This window comes from Crinia signifera, chromosome 4 (genome assembly GCF_055691185.1).
Source record: "Crinia signifera chromosome 4, ASM5569118v1, whole genome shotgun sequence".
NCBI lineage: Eukaryota > Metazoa > Chordata > Amphibia > Anura > Myobatrachidae > Crinia > Crinia signifera.
This window is the reverse complement of record NC_139220.1, coordinates 242,733,550-242,750,865: the sequence shown is the minus strand read 5'-3', so window position 1 is coordinate 242,750,865 and position 17,316 is coordinate 242,733,550. Positions and strand designations below refer to the sequence as shown.

The following is a 17,316-nucleotide window of genomic DNA, read 5'->3' as shown; positions in this document are numbered from 1 at the left end:
ATCGGAATGTTGATATTCAGAATTTCAACACCAGAATAACAACATGTCAAATGCCATCATTACCCTAAACTTATCTAACCTTACACTTACTCTAACCTGATCTGCAGTCTTACCCTAACACTTACGCTAACCTGATCTGCAGTCTTACCCTAACACTTACGCTAACCTGATCTGCAGTCTTACCCTAACACTTACGCTAACCTGATCTGCAGCCTTACCCTAACCATACCCAGCATGGCTGCCTCTAGAAATTTTGTCTTATGTTCAGTCCAGGCCCCTCTGGGCCCCCCATCCCTCCCTCGTTTCCCCCCTCCTCCCTTCACTTACCGCTCGACCCCTGCTGCAGATCCAGAAGCACAGGCTTCTTCAATGCAGGATCCCGGCAACCAATTAAAATATAGTCCGGGGAAGGGGGGGGGGCAAAATGAGCTGCCAGGGCACTTCCAGAGGCCGATAGAACTTCACTCCCTGCTCCAGCACCACCTACCACCAGCCCCCGCTCCGCCTCCACCCACACTGCGGCCCCCACTCCCCAAACCCACCACTGATTGCATTGAAGGGATCGCTCGTGTAATTTGATAAATATTATGCGTGGGACATACGACAATACGACCAGCGGGCCTGCACATCGCATTGGGGGACCCATTATTCATGCATACAATCCTTCGATTTATAGCACAGATGCGGTTGAAATTGAAGGATTGTATGCAATATCGCCCTAGTGTATGGGCTACATAAGTAGTACAGAGGCTGATTCTATTGCATGTAAGTGACAAGATACATGATACTGGCCTTGTGTATTCGTGGTTCTGAAGATTATGGGCCAGATTCTCTAAGCTTCAAAAGTGATAAAATAGAGAGTGATAAACAGCCAGCCAATCAGCTCCTACTTGCCATGTCACAGACTGTGTTTGAAAAATCTCAGACAGGAGCTGATTGGCTGGCTGTTTATCACTCTCTATAGCTTAGAGAATCTGGCCCTTAGTCAGTTAAATGATAGAGCCGGTAAAAAGGGGGGGGGGTTCTCCCCCCTGACACCAGAAATGCAGGGACTAGGCTGGTGGGAAAGGGGCTAACCTGGGAATGTCCCTGCATGATCCAGGGACCATATTCCCGGGTAAGACCCTGCATTTTCTGGTGTCTGGCTGTCACTTCTTCCCAGCAGCGGCTGTCCCCCAATTTTCGCAAGCATGTATTCCTCCCTCGCTAATGTTAAGATGGCCCTGCCTCTGCTTAGGTGCCATTGATCATTAATCGCACTGGGTGTGATATTAGCAGTGAAGATCACATTGCACAATGCAGTCACATAGGCAGGAAGCATGATCCGGCACCAAAAGGAGTCCGTACCTGCAATGTGTGGTGCGAGTGTGGTGCAGGGGCTACTGAAGATAATTCCAATTTTCAATTATCTTTATATGGATAAATAAATAGAAACACTTGAAATATCTGATGTATCATGATTTATAAAATGGACCATAGGTGCTTTTTTATTTTATTTCTATGTTTACAGACCTGGCACTATTGGTGGACTGGCTCATTTCATATGTTTGTGATTCGGCTTATGTACTGTATTGTAATACATTTATATGTAGCACGCACTTAACTTTGTGCATTGGAAAAGGAAAAATGCTTTTATATATTGCAAGCACCAGCTAGGTATTATTGTATGATGTACTAATAGAGCAATTCACCTGATCTATAAAGCCATGTCTTTGTGTGTGTGTATTATTAGCAATCTCTAATACCCCTTTTCCACTAGCAAATTCTACCCGGGTTTTTGCTCGAGGACGCGCACCGACACGGGTTTTTTGTCAGTGTGAACGTGTCCTTTACACAAAACACGGGTAGAGAGACCAGGGAATTCTACCCTGGTATCTACCAGGGTAAAACACGGCAATGACACGGGTCTGTGCGCAGTGTAAATGCACATTACCCGTGTTTTAGATCCGGGTAACACGCTGAGGCCGGTAATTGGTTCTTCAGGGGCACCAGAAGATGATGTCATCTGCTGGAGACGCGCCGGAAGACGCTGGGAGACGCTGACCACGAGGAGGCTTCCCAGCAGCAGCTCCTCCGGCGCTGGCCACAAGCAGCCATCGCAGCACATTGCCTACGCTGGGCACAAGCAGCCATCGCAGCACATTGGCCACGCTGGGCACAAGCAGCCATCGCAGCACATTGGCCACGCTGGGCACAAGTAGCCATTGCAGCACATTGCCTCCTACCTACGCTGGGCACAAGCAGCCATCACAGCCACAATCCCTGCGACGCTGGGCCCAAGCAGCCATCACAGCATTACCTACAACGCTGGGCACAGCAGGTATTTGGACAGCAAACCATGTCTAGCCATAGTTGGACAGACAGTGAGATAAGAGAGCTGCTTAATATTAGGGGAGAGGAAGAAATAAGAAGACAGATGACGGGTACAGTAAAGGATACCTTTGTCTACAAGAACATATCCCTTATACTGGCCGACAGAGGCATAAAAAAAACACAGCAGCAAGTGGTGAACAAATTAAAGGCACTACGAAAGCAATTTATGAAAACACACGACCATAATCGTAAGAAAAGTGGCGTAGGACGTATTGATTGGCCATATTATGAGCTATGCTACAGTGTCTTTGGCAAAAGTGCCCTAACTAATCCCATCGCACTATCATCATCCAGCTGTGCCAATAGTCAGATGTCAGTAGAGGAGGACCATGCCGAAACACAGCACAGCCTCCCCAGCTCACAATGTGGACCATCATCCCCACTGCTCGTATCAGACTGCAGTTTGGAAGAGTCAAGCATGAAGGATGATTCCGTCAGCGCTGTCATAAATGAGGAGGTAGAGGCTTCTCAGCCGGAGACTTCACAGGCACCCAAGTCGACGGAGATTTCCCAGGCACCCAAGCCCACAACTTTGCGCTCCAATAGTAAGTATTAAATTTGCACAGAGACAAGCACATACACAAACATTATGTAGTGGTGTCAAAACTATCATACTTCAAGCTCCTTTGGTACTACACATCCTAGCATGCTGTGTCATAGTTGCTGCAGTAGTCCATACGTAAGACCAAAACTTATGTTAACACATGGTGGGATATGTGGATACTTGAATGGCAACCTCGAACAATATTACACCGCAATACCTTTAAACTATCTTTGAAAAAGGATTGAAAACATAATGGGCAATGGATAGGTAGTGTGTATGTGCCGGAAGGCCGCAAACATGTGTTGGATAAACTATGCAAAGTTTATATATCATCAGTGTGTAACAAATCATTTTTTATCCCTACACAGTCTATAACGTTCCCAAAAGGAAGCCGAAACCAAACAGAACAGAACAATCTGTGAGAGCAATGACAACGATTATTCTGGAACATCTACGTGAGGCGGATAGCGATTTGAATGCTCATGAAGATGCAAGAATTGCCCGTTTTTTAGCATCTGAAAAAGAAATGCATGATTCTTTTATGTCACAAATAGCGGATATGCATGAGAGGCAGATGACATTGTTTGAGCGTATGTTTAGCCGTATCCCTCCCAATACCCAAGCACCACAAAAAGACCACACACAAGTGGCATATGGCCAGTACAACTATGACCATGCTCAGTATCCTAACACATCAACCCCACAACCCGAACAATATCGGGTTTATAGGCAATTGAGTTAGGCCTGTTGTTGCTACAGCAATGTTTGTATGTATCTTTTCAGGTTGTTAGGTTTCTGCACAATGTAGGTTGAGAAGCCAAAGTTGGGCCAGTTGGTACACATTTTTTATATATAATTATTTATATACATAGAAGGGCAAGTAAAGGTCGCAGTACTAGGGTGCTCTTTTTTTTTTTTTTTAAATATATAGTATATCTAGATATACATTTTCCTACCTCAAGGATGTACGTTCTTAGGCCTGAAATAATTAGGTCCACGTGATAACTATAGAATGGCCATAGCAGAGGGGAAGATGTATGGAGCAGTGATAGTGCTTTAGGCCCTCCTATCAGCTCCAAACTGTTAAGTGTATGAAGGGTTTCTGAAGGGACAGTTTGGAGCTGATAGGATTGCCAATTTATGACTTCTTTCACCCCCCCCCCATCACTGCGTCATACATCTTCCTCCCTCTTGTGTTCTCTTTGCACTTATATTTTTGCACTCATAAATGTTTACCAAGCCATTTTGTACCTGCAAGTAAAGGTCGCAGTACTAGGGTGCTCATTTTTTTTTCTGTTTTAAGTATATAGTATATCTAGATATACATTTTCCTACCTCAAGGATGAACGTTCTTAGGCCTGAAATAATTAGGTCCACGTGATAACTGGAATGGCCATAGCAGAGGGGAAGATGTATGGAGCAGTGATAGTGCTTTAGGCCCTCCTATCAGCTCCAAACTGTTAAGTGTATGAAGGGTTTCTGAAGGGACAGTTTGGAGCTGATAGGATTGCCAATTTATGACTTCTTCCCCCCCCCCCATCACTGCGTCATACATCTTCCTCCCTCTTGTGTTCTCTTTGCACTTAGATTTTTGCACTCATAAATGTTTACCAAGCCATTTTGTACCTGTATGTCAAGTTTTGAAAACATACAAGAAAGTTTTTTGACATGTTTTATAATTATACTTCAAGTATACAAAAAATGAATAAACACAAACTGTTCAACCAGCAATATTTCTCTGTGTCCCTTACTGCAACATTGATGTAAGGTTTTGAGTTATTGTGGCTCTTATCCGCTCTGCGGCAACGCTATGCACCCCCTCATAGCCTGCTGCATCATGTACGTTTCCCAACAACTCCTGGTCCAGCACATTCCACTCAGGAAGAAAGTTTTCCTTTTGCAGCTCACATATATTGTGCAGAATGCAGCAAGCTGCGACAATATCTGGCATGATTTTTAAGTCCACATCATTCCTCTTCATGAGGCAACGCCAGCGTCCTTTTAATCGGCCAAAAGCATTTTCAACTGCCATACGGGCAGAACTGAGGGCATGGGTATATGCAATCTGTTGTGGCGACAGTTGAACATGCTGGGTGTAGCCCTTCATCAACCAGTGCTGCAAGGGGTAGGCTGCATCACCAATGAGGTGGACCGGAATTTCCACACCATCAACAGTCACCGATTTCTGTAAAAATAATTATATTTATTCCTGGTTCAAAACATAAATATTGGTTTATGGGTGAACATAAACTGTAGGGTACAAATTTCTTACCTCTCTAGGGAACAGACATCCACCTAGCTGGTCCTCCGCAATACTGTACAGATCTGAATTGGCTAGCACCCTCGCATCATGTGACCTACCGGGCCAACCTATGAACACATCTGTGAAACTAAAAAGAATGGTATATTACATATTGTTCCTCCAAAGAAAATGCCCATCCTTACAAAAAAAAATAGTAAACTATTGCTTACCAGTATTTATGGTCCACTACAGCTTGCAGGACAATAGAATGCCACCCCTTGCGGTTATAGTAGTCTGCGGGGTTATCACGGGGGGCAATGATGGGAATGTGGGTACCATCGATTGCTCCACCACACTGAGGATATCCACGCCTCTTGAATCCCTTGACAGTGTCCTCTAGCCGCTGTCCTTGCGGCAAGGATATAAAGCGCTGGTATAGGGTTTTCAGCAATGCCCGTGTGACTTGGTATACAATCTTGCACACTGTGCCAATTCCTACACCAAATAGACAAGAGAGTGTTCTATACTCTCCAGGGGTAGCGTACCACCAAATAGCAATTGCTAACCTCCTGCTGGGCTCAATAGGCTTCCTGAACTTGGTGGTCTGTTTCGTGATGGCAGGGGACAGTAGTTCCAAAATATAGAAAAATGTAGCACGGGACATTCTGAAATGTGCCATCCACTGTTCATCCTGGAAACTTAGAACTGTCTGCATGAAAGCCTCCCCATGTCTGCGATCTCTCATCCACATTCTTCTGGTTGGTGCAGTGCTCATTTGCAGGATGGTGGAAACACTCGCTGATAACAGCACTCTCCTCCTCCTCAAATAATGGCGACGAGCACTCTCCCTCTCCGCAAAGAATTGGGTCCTCCTCCTCCAGCGCAGCAGTAGGTAGCAGAGTGTTATAAGCTGCATCAAGCTGTCCATGGCAGAATAGTACAGCAAAATACTGCAAAATGTCTGCAAGCCCAGCATAGACACAGCTACTCTCTCTGACTCCATTGCTGCAATGCTGCAAGAAGTAACCACCCACCACCCCTCCCCTTTGTCCCCTTTGTCCCCTTTGTGACTTCAAACTGGTTTGGACTGGAAAAAAGCTATGTCTTGTGGGCATTCTTGGGATTTTTCAAAGTTTACCCGGGTTTAGTGTAAAAGGCTCCGACACGGGTATAACACGGGTCTGTGCGCAGTGTGAACAGTGTTTTTACCCGTGTCTTACACGGGTATGATCCGTGTTCAAAAACCCGTGTTTAACACGGGTTGCAGATGGAAAAGGGGTATAAGGGACTGTCTATAAAATTGAGCAGCTATCGCAACGTATTTGTTTCATGCAAGAAATATGAGTAAAATAACCTGCATTATCCTACCTTGTTCCAGCCAAGTCAGAAGGATTCATTGAACGTGAGGCCCCATGAAAGATAGTCCACTTATATGGCAGGCACCCCAGAACATAGCTGCCAACAATAAACACTGCAAAATAAATAGCCGACAAGTCTGAATATAATTTAATCTCTAAATTCTTTCCTTATGGAGAGCCTGGAAGATTGGCTTAACCGCTTAACTCTTAAATGTGTTATTATATTTCTTTGTATTAATCTTTGTATGTCTCCTACCTTGGCTGGGTCTCTAGCTTTGTGATCTAAAAAATTTTATATAAATAAATAAATTGAATTTAAAAAAAATACCGGGGGGAGGCGGCGGGGACCGGTGGACAACGACGGGGAGGCAGCGGGGACCGACGGGAGCTGCGTCTCATGTGCGCGTCCCCTTCCGGCAGCTGGCGGTTGCCGATACAACCGCCAGACCTCCGCTGAATGACAGCAGCTCCATTTGTACCTCCCAAATGTCCCAAATGTTGTGGGACAGTCATGATTTTCTGTGACTGCCCCGCATCCCACCTATGGTCAGCGGTGTCCCGGGGTGGGAGGGCGGTTGAGATTCCCACCTGTCACCTGTTGCTCTGCTTGTCTGTGGCTCTTTCCCACACTGGAATTTCTTTATAAAACAAATCAGAATATACTGAATGTTTTGTCTTCAATTTAAGCTTGTCCTTAATAGGTAATCAACATTTATGAATGGGAAAGGCATCCATTTTGTTATTTGAATTATATCTATGAAAATTAAGTGATGTCATTGTTTGATATGCTGAATTCTCTTACATATGTGATTTGTCTACAAAATGATATTTGCACTTTGGATTAGAGATGAGCGGGTCAGGATCTCCGGGATCCGTCAGATCCGAACATCGTGATCCGAGTCAGGATCCGAGTCGACTCGGGAGTTCCAGCCTAAATTCCGGACCGAAAACGAGGCAAAACGTCATCATCGCGGGATCGGGATGTTATATAAGACACATGCGCGCCCCACCATCTTCACTCCATTATAGGAGAGGGAAGAGGGTGGGTGGAAGATCTGTGCTCCGTGCTCCGTGCCCCTGTGCCCTGTGCTGTTTGATTTTTGTTGTTGTTGTAACTAGGTGCTGCAGTGCTCACATGCAGGGGCTGCAGTGCTGCTGACTGTACACTCAGTGTACAGGGGCTGCAGTGACCATTATACAAGGGGCTGTGTCCAGTGTGTCAGGGGCTGTGACCAGTGTACAGGGCCTGTGTACAGGGGCTGTGTCCAGTGTACAGGGGTTGTGTCCAGTATACAGGGGCTGTGTACAGGGGTTGTGTCCAGTGTACAGGGGCTGTGTCCAGTATACAGGGGCTGTGTACAGGGGCTATGTCCATTGTCCAGGGGCTGTGTCCATTGTCCAGGGGCTGTGTCCAGTGTACAGGGGCTGTGTCCAGTGTACAGGGGCTGTGTACATTGTCCAGGGGCTGTGTCCATTGTCCAGGGGCTGTGTCCATTGTCCAGGGGCTGTGTCCAGGGTGACGGCCTGTGTCCAGGGGCAGACTGTCAAGTGTGACGGCTGTGTCTATTGTCCAGGGACTGTGTCCAGGGTGACGGGCTGTATCCAGTGTCCAGTGTAACAGGCTGTGTCCAGTGTGACGGACTATATCCAGTGTCCAGTGTGATGGGCTATGTCCAGTGTAACGGGCTGTGTCCAGTGTGACAGACTATATCTAGTGTCCAGTGTGACGGACTATATCCAGTGTCCAGTGTAACGGGCAGTGTCCAGTGTGACGGCCTATATCCAGTGTCCAGTGTTACGGCCTATATCCAGTGTCCAGTGTAACGGGCTGTGTCCAGTGTGACGGCCTATATCCAGTGTCCATTGTGATGGGCTATATCTAGTGTCCAGTGTGACAGCTGTGTCCAGTGTACAGGAGCTGTGTCCAGGGGCAGTGTCCAGAGGCTGTGTCCAGGGTGACGGGCTGTGTCCAGGGGCAGTGGGGCAGTGTCCAGTGTGACGGCTGTGTCCAGTGTACAGAAGCTGTGTCCAGAGGCTGTGTCCATTGTTAAGGGGCTGTGTCCAGTGTGACGGCTGTGTAAAGTGTACAGGAGCTGTGTCCAGGGGTGGTGTCCAGAGGCTGTGTCCATTGTCCATGGGCTGTGTCCAGGGTGACAGGCTGTGTCCAGTGTCCAGGGGCAGTTCCCAGTGTGACGGCTGTGTCCAGTGTACAGGAGCTGTGTCCAGGGGCGGTGTCCAGAGGCTGTGTCCATTGTCCAGGGGCTGTGTCCAGACTGACGGGCTGTGTCCAGGGGCAGTGTCCAGTGTCCAGGGGCTGTGTCCAGTGTGATAGGCTGTGTCCAGTGTAAAGTAAGAAAAATAAATAAAAGTAATAAATAAAATAAAAACACATTTTTGGAGGATGATGGAGGAGGAAATAGTGGGAGATCAGCAACCTGATAGAAGTGCTGAAGCTGCTACCACCAGTCATGACAAGGCCGATACCTCTTTGTATTTTTTGCTCTTTGGAGCATTTCTCTTTTTTTGGGATAGTTTATTAAACTGCCACCCTGTCTGCCCCTGCAGTTCCACTCTGCTTCCAAAATGTGCTAGGTTGGAAGTGTAAGGTCCACATGTATGTTATGCCCACTGCTGTCGCTTAGCTCATCCAGCTACCTCGGTATAACCTTTTGGCCCAACTACAGTAAATGAAAACAATTTTGTGAGCTGTGAAGTGATCAATATTGACTAGAAATGAGTGGAAACTAATGTTATTGAGGTCAATAAAACTTTAGGGGCAAAAACAGGCAGTTATTTTAGCCATTTTTAGCATTTTTTTCATAAAAATCCAGATCCAAAAACAAAAACAAAACCCGCAAGGGTGGTTTTGCCAAAACGAAAACCCGAAAAAGTGGCCGCCACACACCTGTTTGGATATGTTTTTTTTTTAATTGAGTAATTTTTATTATTTTTTCCACAAATCAAACATAACTACAACTTAAACTAGAGAAAAATTAAAAATAAAATAGAAATTAAATAGATGTGTTGGATTCAAGGTTTGCAGACATCCTGGAACGGTGGTCCGGATCTGACTGCCAGTCTGGGTAAGCTTTGGCTAATGCTGGCAATACATTATACCACATTTTTTCAACCAACCAACCGACTGACCAACTGATGAACAGTCCAACTAAAATGCTGCCCCACCCACCTTACCAATTTTATTAATCAGACCAGCCAACCAGACAAATTTTTCATCAGAACAGACAACTGTTATCCAACTCACAGAAGTAGGTGGACAGTGTCTCCTTCTGCATTTTTTTAAACTTTTTTTTATTGAAGCACTTAGGAATGTACAATGTTTTAGAAAGAATTGTACAATTATTAAAAATTGGCATTGTGACAAAAGTACAAAAAAAAACAAAATATTACTCACAAATATTAATGTGGGAGGTCTTGTAAGTTCAAACACAATTACAGTGAGAGTATAAACTGCAGATCAATGGTTTGAATACAATATAATAGAATATGTGATTCTAGTTATCCATTCGAAATTAGTTAGTTTAAATCAAATTTAAACTAAATTGTAGAAATCAAATGATTTATACAATTATAGGGGGATTGCCCTCTAACATTCTCAGTCCATACCAAGAAGGCAACTGCAAACTGTTATGAATTCCCTTGCGTATTGGGAGAGAGAACATTGCAGTATAACCATCCCAAACATCAAAGAATGAACCCAAGTGACTTTCTTTTTCATACATGGTCTCCACCCAATCCATCCTGAAAATCTGAAGAAGTTTTTTGTATAAAGAAAAATGTTGGATGTCAGTGGCTGTCCAAATACTTTTTTGCCCCACTGTATTATACAGCTTCCCTTCTGAACTTGCAACTTGGTGGGACTCCTATGCTATTACTGGTGCCTGTCCTTGGAGGTTATTCTGATCGGAGCGGCCAAACGTGCGTACGTTCGCTATTAACGTACGCTATCCGTACGCGGCCGTTGGGGTTAAGTCCACCCACAAGTCAGCCGCATACGTACGGCCAGAAACAACGTCAAAGGGGAGTGGCGTACAATTGAGCGTACGCCAACGTACACGGACGGGCCAGCCCTTACACTCCGACAACTGGCGTACAACTGAGCGTACGCCACCGTTTACGGACGTCTCTCGTCCGTCTTCCCACCGACTTCTTGCGGCTATCTGAGCGTACGCCAGCTTGCACGGACGGGTGCCTATTGTTTTCAATGGAAAACTCAGCTTATGTCACCGCTCGTGAGAGTGAGCGTACGTCCGTGTACGCTGGCATACCCTTCACATATATGGACCTGCAAATCTTGCCTTTCAACTATAATTATGAAAATTAATTAATTGATTGAATTAATTAATGTGCAAAATAGTGGGCATGGGCTTCAAACATTGCTGAAACAGCCTTTGTAGGTGTTAGATGTGGTTTATGTTATTGTATCATAAATACAAAACCTATGTTTGTATTAGAGTGAACACGTTGACACATGTCGACTTGTGTAGATTGAGTGTGCTACTGTGTAAAGTCTATGAAAGCACGTAGTGAATGTGTCTAACTGTTTAACAAATACCTACCTTAGCATATATAAGCAGGTCTTACAAAGATTCTTACCTTAAATTAAACAAACCTTTAAATGTAGAGAAGTATAGAAAGATAAGCTTCCAATGTGTTTGAGTGCTGTGTGTGGCTTGCAGGTAGTGAAATCATGGTTTGGACTCAATAGACTGCAGCATTGCTTATTACATTCAGGTGTATGGGTTTGAGTAGTAATCAGCGTAAATTAGCAAACCCAGGCGCACGCTGGCATGCGGTATCTGTAGGGGTGGTTTGAGATGGCGGTTGGCGGCCGCCTGTTTTGTGTCCGAAATGAACGGTGCTTTAGTCGATCGTGCGGTAGTAGCACCGCTCATTTTTGGTGCACACCCCCGTGTACGCCCATATTTACGCCCATTTTCCCTCATTATTTCGGCCGCTCCCCTCATCACGCCCCTATGCCGCCCCCAATGCCCGTACACTCGCGTATAGGTTTTTTCGCACGTAGAGACCCGTCCGTAAGCGTTGTGGAGTGTTCGCGCCTGCGCATTAGCGAATGTACGCATGCGCAGATCATAAAAAATCCCGGGACGTACGCGTACGGCCCGGCCGCACCAACCAGAATAAGGCCCCTTGTGTTTCCCTCCTACTGTATGTCCCTATAGATTGTAAGCTTGCAGCAGGGCCCGCTTACCTCCAAGTCTGTCTGTTGTTACCCAGTTTGTTCATCACTGTCTGCATTGGTAAAGCGCAACAGAATCTGCTGTAAAACTGTAAAGAAATAAAAACAAATAAATAAAGACAAGGTTTCAGCACTGTATTTGTGCATTTTTCAAGTCAAATATACAAAATGGCAATGTACTCACCACGACAAATAGTGTCCCATAACCCAGTGGTTCCCAAACTTTTCAAATCACGAAACCCTACAGTATAAGAATGTTTTTCACGGCACCCCTAAGCTAAAAGTTGTTACTGAGAATTTCAGAATAAAAAAAATATTAAATGAAATAAGTTGTGATTAAATGTTATCCTTAGGTCCAGTTATGTGGTGAGGAACACGATTCACTTCTGTTTACCCACATAATTTATCATTGGAAGCCACAAGCACTGATTTTGCCTATTTCGTTGACCATAAATATTTGGAATTGGTTCTGGACCACCAACATGAGGCACCCCTGCAAGTGCTCCGAGGCACCTCAGGGAGCCTAGGCGCACAGTTTGGAAACCACTTCCATAACCAGTGAATGCTGTCTTTGACTTGAATAAAGCACGAATAAAGTGCTGAAACGTCTTTACAGGCTTGACTTGAATTTATTCCAGTACTAGACCGGAGTGTTGCCATACCCCCATTGACAGGAACTCTGGGACTCCCAACTCCCCCACCTACCATGGGACAGTGCTGGCCCTGGTGGGATGCGGAACAGTCCCAAAAACACAGGACTGTCGCGTGAAAATCAGGACATTTGGGAGGTATGATACAACATTGTTTGTGATAACATTCTTCCCTTAGAAATCATTTACAACTAAAAACAATATGTACTGTACTAGTGGCAACATATACTACTGGTTTCCATGATAATGTAAGGATAAATAAACAGAATAAGCATCATTTGTCTCCTCCACACAGTGACATGTATTTACATTGGAGATAAGCTTCTGCAAAATGCTTATTGAAAGAATGATTTCAAGGATAAGATATAATGGTTTTCTACATACCTTGGTCACAAATATTACTTCAGAATCCATCTGTTTACAGAATGTTATGCAGAAACCCCTAGGTCCCCCATCTCTCCAGTAACTATATGTTTAGTTGGCAAAACTTACCTACTGTACATTTTTCACACACAGGCCCATTAATCATTAGCCTGACACGCTATGCAGTTATTGGCCCTTATTCTGGTTCACTCGCAAAGGCAAATCCTTCTTAAATGGACAAAACCATATGCACTGCAGGGGAGGGGGGGGGGGGTCAGATGTAACTTGTGCAAAGAGAATTAGATTTGGGTGGGGTTTTACTTTACACTTTACAAAGTGAGATCTATATTGCAGTGTAAAAATAAAGCAGTCAGTATTTACCCTGCACAGAAACATAATAACCCACCCAAATCTAACTCTCTCTGCACGTTACATCTGCCCCACCTGCAGTGCACATGGTTTTGTCCATTTGAGAAGGAATTTGCCTCTAAGAGTGAACCAGAATAAGGCCATTATGTCAGTTTTCAGAATGAATGAGTTTTGTTCAGAATCTCGACACCAGCAAAACATCTATGTCTATTATTATTATTGTTATTATTAACAGTTATTTATAGCGCACACATATTCCGCAATGCTTTACTTAGAATAGTTGCCCATTCACATCAGTCCCTGCCCCTGAACTTACAATCTATATTCCCTACCACATGTACACACACACACACACACATTCATTCTAAGGTTAATTTTTTGTTGAGAGCCAATTAACCTGACAGTATTTTTTGGGATCGTGGGAGGAAACTGGAGTACCCAGAAGTCTGTGCAGTGCACAAGGGCACGGAGGCCAAGGGGGGCCCAAGCCTAAACATGCTACACTCTTTTTAAATTCCTACCATTCAGAGCCCAGCGTCAGCAGTGCTGTGCAAAGCACTATTGTGGAGTTCTGCGCATGTGCCCTAGTGCTTGCGGACATCACCGGATGTCAGCTGCCCGCCCACTTCCTCCCGAGCCTCCACGCATATGTAAGTGACTTGAGAGTCACTTTTATATGTGTGCACCTACGCCATCATTCACCGGCCATCGAATGACGTGGGTGGATCCCACTAGGCTGGGAATGGATGTTACTGTGTAACATCCATTCGCAGGCCCTGCGAGAGAAGCTATCTGTCCCTGAGTAGAAGCTGTCTACTACTGTCCCTGAGTAGAAGTTATAACTTCAGTGTCACCCCTCTGTGGGTTACACACGGATTCATCCTGCACCCCCTTGTGACATCACTGACTATAGGCTATGTGCAAGAGACCCACATATACCTGTCCTTACTGTGGCCCTTATTCAAATCTGATCACAGTACAAATTTGTTCTCAAAATGGGCAAAACCATGTGCACTGCAGGTGGGGTAGATGTAACATGTGCAGAGACAGTTACATTTCAGTGGGGGGCTAGGGGGGTTGGATTATGCAGTATAGGGGAGGTTAGAGTTAGGCTGTGAGTGGGGGAAGTTTATGATGTGGGCGAGGGAAGGTTAGAATTAGGCTACAGGGGGAAGATAGGGTTAGATAGTGAGGGGGATTAGGGTTAGGAAGCGGAGGTGGTGGGTTGGCTGCAGGTTGGGAAGGTTCTGATACCTTACCACTCAATCTTTTAAAAACAGAGTAATTAATTACCAATAGTAGTTTCTGATCTGACATCTCTATTTGTGTTGCGAACAGAAAACCCTAGCCCTCATGTTGACTGCTAAGATATCACCCTTGACTCAGAACTGTCTTGCTCCCCTCATTCATTGAAGTACCATTTTATATGCATCTAATAAGCACTTCCAAAATCTTATAAAAAATACAGATTTTGCAAAAGACACTGCAAAATTAACACCTTCATCATCTGATGTATTGGACATTGTAATGGGCACCTTATTGGTCTTCTACTAAACAGACAATCTATTTTGAATGCAGATGTATCTTCTTCCTCTGATCTGCACTGTCACACTGGCTGCATGTGTTTACGGGGTGCATTTGAGGGGGAGGCAGTGTGGTAGGGTGCCAGGTATCATCTCTGCCCCCCCCCCAATATCACCTTGGACCCCTACCCCTTATCTCTCTTTCATGTCTTTTCCCATCCTCCTGACCATCTCACTTATCTTGGTCCCCTTACTACTCCTCTCAGTTCTCTCACCCCATTGGGGAAGGGGAAGGCAGCTGAGTGGATGGGGGTGTTTGCCCTAAGCACTGACATTGCTGGCTGGAGGAGAAGTGAGCCCAGTACTATGTTTAGCAGTCAGCCAGTGAGAGTGTGAATGTGTACTCTGCAGTTCTGTTCTGCACTGCAGATAGACACATGCCTTGCAGCAATATATAATAAATTAGATTCTTGGCACAGAGAAGGAATACTCTTGATTAATTTGAGATTCACAGTCTGTCAGGATACTGCTATTTTAGATGCTTAATGTATCTAAATGTGTTGACTATATATAAAAACATCAATGGTGGGGATAGATATAAAAAAAAAAGCCTATGCAGGGGAGTCAATAATGTTTGTTGAATATGTGTGTGTAATGTTTTCTTTATGAAAAATGGGGTCCAGTGTCGGAATGGGAGGGGACAGCCCCACCGGGCAGGGGGAGTCCGGGATGTGACTAGGGTTGCCACCTCATGTATCATTGATTCCTGGAGATCGACACCCCCCAATCTCCCTCCACCATGCAATGTATATATATGTGTGTGTGTTTGTGTGTGTGTGCAGCACCACAGTCATTAACTGTCGCCGGCCGGACGAGCGGCAGGTGGCATTTCAATCACACGCAGCACTGCGAAATTCAGCGCTGCGCATGAACCAGAATATAGTACAGTGTGTGTTTACTTACAATTCATCAGATAGGTCAGTGTACCGGATGGCCTTAGCTACAAAGTAATTGGAATTGTATTACTGCTTTCAACTAGCTCACATTTGTGGATTATAATATCATTTTAATTGTGAAATACACCCACAGTTGGGCACAAATGTGTACAAACTCAACATCAGCCACATCATTGTGGAGATGCTATTTTGCTTTAGAATGAAGATACATTTCACTTTGTATTTATATTATATAATTGAATAATAAAGATGTATTAATAAGGGTATTATTTACTATAGGGCAATTTTAGTATTTAAAAAAAAAATCGATTTTAAATAGATGATAATTAATCTCAATCAATGTTGGGTTTTAGGGGCTCAAACAAACATTAACTAAGAGATAAAAAAAATTATATTAATTTTATATTTTTATATTCATTTTTAAACATTAGCATATGCTTTAGCCCTGGAAACCCAACATCTATTAGATCGATTTGAATTGATTTGGTCTATTAAAATCAATCTCTTATGTATACACTACATACATCCGCCACAGTGCAGCCGTTTGGTAAGCATACACACTTACCAATCGGACAATCAATATGTCAGAACAGACCACACAACTGGGCTGGCATTTTAATTTGCCCACCAAGCTGTATTTTTGGTTCCTGTAGCCGGCATATGGGACTATTGGTGTGTTGGACGTACACACAGCCAGACATGCAAATTTAGCTGTGATGCAGGGTCAAACCAATTTGTCGATATATTATTAATTTCTTAAATTAACGATATATCAATTAAGTATGTACTATACCTAAAAAATTTGAATAATAACCAATCGGGTACAAACAATTAAAATGAGACTCTCAGATAGTCAATGACCATAAATACTTAAATACAAATGCAGCACCCAGTTGTAATCTGGAAAAATGATTAAGTGTAGCAATATAGAAAAATGGAGATAAAATCTCAGAGCGCGCAAGATAATATAAAGTAAATATCATTTCAATTAAAATTAATCATACTAATACTAGACATGGAGAATTCCCTCCCAAAATCTAATGCAAAAATTAGAAAAACACTGAGCACATATAAATAATAACAATTAAAATAAGAATATAAACCATAAAATTATTGTGAATTGACACTCTAAGGTACATAAAGTTTAAGTTGTACTAGGGACACAATAATTCATTGAATTTTACTGGTACTGTTTAAGCTGGCCACTTCCATTGATGATAGAATATACCAGTAGGTGGATTTCAAATATCAGGGAATTTCTGGTTGGTGATAAGGTAATTAATGGTTGATTGAAACTTCAAGTGGAGAGTATAAAAGTTCCAAATAGATGCCGAATAACTTGAAACCTGTGGTTTGTACTGTAGTTCAAACAGCAAAGCAGTGGTATGGTGGAATTATAAAGCCAGGTAGAGGTTAGAGTCTGGTTGTTATAACAGCAGATGTAGATGTATCAGTGGATGAATGGGGTGACAGGTAAATGCCAGTAGTTCTCAACACATATTGTGGCTCTCTATTCCAGTCCATTAGAGAATTGCCGTTGCTGAGGCAGTGTTCGGGCAGCCTCTGTCTCCATGCGCCTGATTGTAGGGGCAGCAGAAATTTAATAGAATGAGAGATTCAGAAAGTGAGAGATTTGGTAAGAAATCTCTAGTTTTTTTAAAGCGGTAATCATTCACACTGCACAAACCAGTTTAATTTGAAAGTGTACATGATTGCCGCT

General features: G+C 43.9%; 1 protein-coding gene across 1 annotated transcript; it reads left to right on the top strand.

Moving 5' to 3' along the window:
• The first annotated feature begins 1,763 nt into the window (after window positions 1-1,763).
• On the top strand, window positions 1,764-4,431 carry LOC146075195 (uncharacterized). The gene is made up of 2 exons (XM_083184174.1): window positions 1,764-2,918; window positions 3,286-4,431. The coding sequence occupies exons 1-2, from the start codon at window positions 2,339-2,341 to the stop codon at window positions 3,657-3,659; spliced, it is 954 nt and encodes a 317-aa protein (XP_083040300.1). The 5' UTR covers window positions 1,764-2,338; the 3' UTR covers window positions 3,660-4,431.
• The last annotated feature ends 12,885 nt before the right edge of the window (window positions 4,432-17,316 follow it).